A 6,864-nucleotide genomic window follows, 5' to 3' on the forward strand; every position below is an offset into this window, starting at 1 on the left:
GAAATTAAAAAAAAAACACACAATAAAAAATTACAGTCGATTTAAAAAAATATATATATCTTAACATCTTTATTACAATGAAACTTGTTTTATCCGACATGCACGGGGAACAGATTAAAAATATATGTGTTGGAATAAACAAGATGTAGTATTGCAGCGTGTAAAGATAATTGAGATAAGTATAAATGATAATGAAATTAAATGGCTGAAATCACAGTAAAGAGTATTGCTTGTGTCGGATTAGACAGGTTCCACTGTAATAGGTTTAACAATAAAGTAATCTTCATCCTAATTCTCCGTCCAGTTATCTCCATTTATCAGTGTTTAGAAAAAAAGAACGAAATATTTCTATTTTCAAATTTATTACAACACATATAAAATACATCTTTTACTGAATACATCCAGTATCGCTTTACAGAGCCGTTCAACCACCTTCTTTTACTGTTTGTTACTTGATGTTAAATATTAAAAAAAAGAACTCAGCGATAAAAATTAATTTAAAATCGTCTCTTGAGGGTTTCCATAATCCATGCATGATCTTTCGTCTATTAAAAAAATAAAATTAAATTAATACTTCACAGATAAATGTATGATAGCATATTTTTTCTTATTAAAATCTACTTTTATTACTGAAATTTTCAGAGTAATACAAAAAGAAAAAAAAAATGGATATTAAGACGTAATGATGTTTACCTAGTGACGTCTGATCATCATGGTGGTCCCCTTCACTGATGTCCCACTCCATACTGTAGGATACCATGGTAAGGTCCAGGACTCCGGGGACCAGGGACCGTTCAGGAAGGCCCGGTGACACCAGTTGAACCACCAGCCTCCTCTAGAGTAACTGAAAGCAGCACAGTTACCTCCACTAGACCTGTCGTTATCTCTGTCTGGGGTACTGAAGTACATCGACCCAATAAGAACCAGTGTCTAACATACTGTCTCCTGTAGAATTAAAAAAGAAAAATATACATGGACACTTGTTTAAAATAGATCAGTAGATTTATATCCACTATACTCGTAGTGATCTCTGTCTGGGTGGAGAAGAACATCCCAGACAGATCGTGGTAAAATAAACCTGTATTTAACATACTGTCCCCTGTAAAATCAAACAAAAAGAATCACAAAGTTAATTGATTTATATATTTTTAATCTAATTGTCAATAATAATAATGAGGTACTTCTAAGATGGACGGCTTTAGATGCCGAAAAGAGCGATAATATTTATTTAGTTTAGTCCTAGAATCCCATATGTCTATCATACTGGCATCTGCAGAATAAGGGAAAATATATAACAGAGATAATAATTATTAATTTACATCAAATTAATCTTAATACTGAAGTACGTCTGAGATACACAGTTTAACGTGTTGATTCCTGTAAAGAGAGATAAAAATAATACAAGACAACAAAACACTACACAATTCACATAGCATCCCTTCTAGTGTAACAATAAACAACAGACGTGTTACACTTTTTAAGCATGGTATTATTGGGGGGGGGGTTTAAAGGTCACTTGAAATTTTAGAAAATATGAAAAAATGAAATTTTAATATTTGTCCGAGACCGTGCCTTTAAACATGTATAACATGCAATATTAATTAAATCATTAATAACGATATAGTATATGGTGTATCTGTGAATCTTTTAAGATGGTAGATTTCCTATTTAATAAATGTAAATGTGAAACGCGTTGAGGTCTTTTGAATTTGGCTTTTTAAGCTTTTTTATTTGAATATTTAACCGATCAAAATCTTTTTATCATCGAATTTTCGTAAACCTTTCGACATTTAAGATTAATGACGCACTGTAAACTTCTTATTCAGTAGTAGTAAAAGATGTGGATCATTGAAAATCAGACTAACATGCGCTGTAAATTTTTCCGTATCAGTTAAAATGTGAATTATAAAAAAATTATCAAGAAACCCAAGCTGAATAACAATGTTGAACACATGTAATTATTAGATTTGTTTGTTTAAAAAAATTAGCATAATTTTTCCTTGTACATAAGATGTATAATTAGAAATTTAATCTACTTGACAATAACAAATTCGATATCTGCTGAATATGTGAATTGTATCTGCAAATGATATTATATAAATGGTGCCTGTTTTGTAGGGTAACATTTGAAATTGAGACCCCAAGGAAAACCATTGTCAACGGAGGTCAGCGGAGGTTGACAATGGTTTTCTGAGGGATCTCAATTTCAAATGTTACCCTTCAAAAAAGGCACCATTTATTTTATTATACTGAATATCTTATTGATTTAGGACGTCAGCCAAAAAAACGTCGATCGTCTTTACGTTCATATATAGAAAGCTTTCACACTTACCGGTTAACTAATCTCCTTATTGTTTGTTTGATACTCGAATTAGAGTCATTTATCATATAAAAAAAGCATGTTTCCTACACTCAAAAGCATGTATCGTCTGTCGTTTGTTGTTTTTAAGTAAGCTATATCGGACGCAAGCTTTTATTGACGTCAAGTTAATTCCGGTTCTTTCAAAGGCGCAACTGACGTTTTGAAAATTCTACGGTGAACCGTACGCGCATAATTTCCACGGATGTGGCATTAGCGTTGTGTTACCCGTTGGCACGTGTGTTGCTAAGGCTCAGGGTAATCGAACAGATTGTTAACTGCGTCTAAATCAATCAGATTTTAGTATTTAACATGAAAATATAATAATTTGAAATATTAAACATGTTTATTTAGCGTGGAATCAAAAAAGTATACATAATATAAGAAAAGAACACATCTTTCTTTTTTTCAAGAACTTTATAATCTTTCAATACAGAAAAGAATACTTATTGATAATATACATGTACGTGATTTGAACCCAATTTTAAGAACTTAACATAAATACACTTACCTAGTGTCCCCGTGGCAGGTCCTGCAAGAAAGATTTTCCTGTTTCATTGGAGACAGAGAATCGGTCGTACATTTCATACAGCGTTGTACCATTCTGGAGAGTGATGGACACATACAGGGATGAGGTGTTTTCTTTTGTTAATTTATGGATTACGTCATTTCCTGTATTAAGATATATTTGAAATCATCTGAAAAGTTCATCGAATACAATTAATTCTTTTTAAATCTATATGAATCTACGGTAATGAAAAATCAGATTATTTCCCATAGCTGTAGACAATATTGCTAAATTTTGTCTCATTAGAATATGCCGCTAAATGATATTCTTCTTTTCTATTTTTTTTATTATTTGAAATATCAAATAAACACGATATCTGAATATCATAGAACACATATTACCTGGTCTTAACTTTAGATCTTCATTAGGCATTTATTACGTATTATAATTTTTTTACTTGCCATAAGAATTTTCTTTTTTTTATCTTAAAACTTTGAATGAATAAACAGTTCTTATTTGAAACCGATTTACACTTACCAATCCAGACGTTCTGTGCTGGAGAACCAAAGCCATTTTTATATTCCGTCCAGGTCCTGTTAAATCTCACGGATCCGTCTACGCGTTTCTGAATTGCCTGTAAAAATTAGCATACATTACATTTCAATTTATTGCTTCGAACATTCGTAGGATCCATTTTTTATGATATAAACTACAATACAATCCTACAATCCTTAAAACCATCAAAACAAGGTGTGTTATATTAAGTACTTGTATTTCTAAAATAAATAACCTACCGTCCATCCACCGCCCATCGTGGTCATGTCGCAGTACACACTTATTGGAATGGTTAATGTTCTGTAGGGGTATATATCATACACCCCTGTGATGTTTTGTCCATTTTCTCGAAGATCCTTGCAATCTTTGGGCATGCTAGAAAAATCTAAAAAAAAAAAAAATACAAGAAACTTGATAAAAAAAAAGATCGTGTCCCGTCGAGAAGGACCTAAAAAATCAAAGAAGCTAAGAGAATTAAAAAAAACCCAAATATACATACCGTTATCCGAGTAGTATCTCCAACCGGCCTCATCAGAGAGCTCAGACTTTAATATTTTCTTATGGGTACGGCATTTCTTCATTAGACTGTTGAATCCAAAGAAGACGCAATCCTTTTTACACATCATGGCACACCTGGCTATTGTATGTGAATTATGTTCTCCTAAAAGCCCATAATTTGATTTCTTATCATGAAATTCAAGTTTCGCGGTAAATTCTTTCAAAGTATCGGTAGCCTTGGATAAAGCTATAAAGCCAATGATTAAAGAGAAAACCCACTGATTGGTCATTTCTTTTTTTCCTTTTATAAGAAAATAACTGCGTTCTTGTGAATCTGTGAAATTCTGCTAAATCGTCTTTCAACAGCCAAATATATATATCGTACCTTATCAATGTCTGAAAAGTGATTGGCTCACTGTTACGCATTCTATATTTCACTGTTGTTTAAGTATCGATTTTATTGAATTGTCATAAACATTTATTTTGAAAATGCAAAAGATAACAATGAAAAATGTGCTGATACAAACAAATGTTTTCTTTGAAAAAGATTTTAAATCATGTCACAAGTCTAGAAATGTGGATGGTTCTTAGAATTTTTTCTCCTAGAATATGAAAAAGACTTGGGAAATATTAGTAATATTTCAATGAAAAAACGGATATAAAGAAATCACATTCAGTAAAGGTTTACAGGTGAAAATAAATTTCAGAATATGTTATCCTGGCGTTAAAAGTGTAATATAAACCTTAGAAAAATATACCAAGCCAGGTGAATTTTAAGAGAAAGATCGAAATTACAAAAAAAATGGCAATATCACATTGGCTGATTTTAACCATTTAGCTTTTCCTAATAAAATTCACCTTGCTCGGTATATTTTTCTTAAGTTTATTTTACACTTTTAGCGCCATGAAAACATATTCTATAATTTATTTTCACCTGTAAACCTTTACTGAATGTGATTTGTCTATATTTGTGTTTTCATTGAAATATTACTAATATTTACCAATCCTTTTTAATATTCCAGTTCTTCGGAGAAAAAAAATTATAAGAATTATCCACTATTCTAAACTTGTGATATGATATTTAATCTTTTTCAAAGAAAAAATTTGTTTGTATCATCTGTCCTTAAAAAGCATGTTATGTTATGATGTACAGAGTTTTTTTTAATTAACTTTCTTCAAAATTTGATATTTATATATATAATTTCAATGTAATTAATCACCTCAAAAAAAATGTGTTGAAATTATAAATCAGCAATTTTGAAATAAACTTCTAAGTAAGAATTAATCTTGACTCTAGAGACATTATTTAGAATTTATTGATTTATTTCAACTTTGATAAACTAGCCTCTAAATGTTAATGTAACACAGTATATTTACATTTTACATATATTTTTTGCATATAAAATGAATGGAAATTGTATTGCATTCAAAACACCATAACAGACAGGGCCACCATTAGGTTAAAACATGCGTTTTATTTTGTCGTCATAATCGTTGAACGCTTAGGAAATGCAATTCACAAGCAAAAATCAAAAAATCACATTCAGTTGGACCAGAAGCTGTTACGTTTGCTCATCCATTAAATGTAGCTTACACGAAGGATAATACATAGGTTTTTAAATAGAAATCACATTTGCATTTAAGGTGGAAAGTTTAAAAAATGGAAATATAAGCAATGCATAACGCGCGTTATTTAATTTGTTTGCACACATATTTAAAAATTGTTTATTTATTCAGACATTTATTTCACTAAAAAATAATGATTCATTGCTTAAATATCAACATTGGTTTATTTACTTTTCATTAAGAGAGGATATGTTGCAAAATACAATTATAACAAATTAATTAGAATTTTTAAGCCCGTTATAAACTTACGCAAAAAAAAGAAAATCCAAAATTAACGTTTAGATGTTCAACATAACAAAACATTATTTTTTTAATTCAATTTATTTATTCTCAAAATGTGTAAAACAACATAAAAATAAAACAAAATTGTTTTAATACATGATGTAAGATTGTACAGTTTACATTAACCTGGAAGGACAACTCTTATTAATTATTTATTGATAGATTAACAAAAGGTATTGACGACAGATACCTTTTAAATTTTACATGAAAATAAATTTGAGAACTTATTTTAAAAAAACTTTGTCACTCCTACCGTGTATATATGTGATATCGAGCAAATAAAAAAACACAGTGGACATTTAAAGATGGGCTTGACATATCTAATGACAAATTGAATATAAATGTGAGATAACGAAGGTTATAGTCCATATAAACATATACATATTACGGGGTCATTGTATCAAACACAAAACTTATGATCAAATGCTATGGAAAGTGAACTATTGATTCATTTGATGTACCACACCCTCAGTTTGCTTTTTCATGATCGAAAAACAGGTCTCCTAGAAAAATCTCAAAGCCTTCACTAAACAAAAAAGACTCTGTGATATAATTATAATCAAGGGGAAATATAATGTCGACATCTGAATGGAAATAACTATTGTTCACTGATAATACGGTGTCGATAATCAAATGCATATCAAGTTGAATGAATAAGCAATGTGTTTTTTCATACACTGTGTAACACACAATGAATTTGCTTCATATGAATATAAAAATTCTGCTAATAACTTACCTTGTCATTTCACTACTATTTGAATGGATTGTTAAAGCTAACTTGATCTTGCTGTACTGACAAATATCGTCTCTCTCTCTTTCTCTCATTTACACGGGTTTAGGTACTTGAAGTATTTTACAACTTGTTAATGAAAAATTTATTGTATTGAAATCAGAGTATTATAATAAAATTGAGACAAATTTTTGATAATTAAAATTCGTATTTCACATGTCTTAGCAAAATTGGGGAATGAATAGACCTTGATTATGAAATTTCCTTGTTAACTTTTGTGACACAAATGCTACAAACACATACACA

General features: G+C 30.1%; 1 protein-coding gene and 1 long non-coding RNA gene across 2 annotated transcripts; both read right to left on the reverse strand.

Annotated features, from left to right (window-relative positions):
• Positions 1–351: 351 nt before the first annotated feature.
• Positions 352–1,054, reverse strand: LOC134264361 (uncharacterized). Its single transcript, XR_009991506.1, has 2 exons — positions 694–1,054; positions 352–545 (listed from the first exon to the last, which is right to left on the reverse strand). It is a non-coding gene; the product is annotated as an uncharacterized LOC134264361 (long non-coding RNA).
• Positions 1,055–2,870: 1,816 nt separating this feature from the next.
• Positions 2,871–4,045, reverse strand: LOC134264362 (fibroleukin-like). The gene is made up of 4 exons (XM_062746662.1): positions 3,922–4,045; positions 3,662–3,807; positions 3,405–3,501; positions 2,871–3,031 (listed from the first exon to the last, which is right to left on the reverse strand). The coding sequence occupies exons 1-4, from the start codon at positions 4,043–4,045 to the stop codon at positions 2,871–2,873; spliced, it is 528 nt and encodes a 175-aa protein (XP_062602646.1).
• Between the last annotated feature and the right edge of the window lie 2,819 nt (positions 4,046–6,864).

The sequence above is a fragment of the Saccostrea cucullata genome, unplaced genomic scaffold (genome assembly GCF_032062105.1).
Source record: "Saccostrea cucullata isolate Sc308-1 unplaced genomic scaffold, CSIRO_AGI_Scuc_v1 ctg10009, whole genome shotgun sequence".
Taxonomy (NCBI): Eukaryota; Metazoa; Mollusca; class Bivalvia; order Ostreida; family Ostreidae; genus Saccostrea; species Saccostrea cuccullata.

Bases quoted from the DNA above. Each gene is read 5' to 3' on its own strand.
- LOC134264362 (XM_062746662.1), bottom strand. From the start codon at position 4,045: ATGTGTAAAAAGGATTGCGTCTTCTTTGGATTCAACAGTCTAATGAAG. The intron at 3,502-3,661 runs GTAGGTTATTTA...TAATTTTTACAG, and splicing joins CGATGGGCGGTGGATGGACG to GCAATTCAGAAACGCGTAGA. The intron at 3,032-3,404 runs GTAAGTGTAAAT...ATCTTAATACAG, and splicing joins AGCACAGAACGTCTGGATTG to GAAATGACGTAATCCATAAA.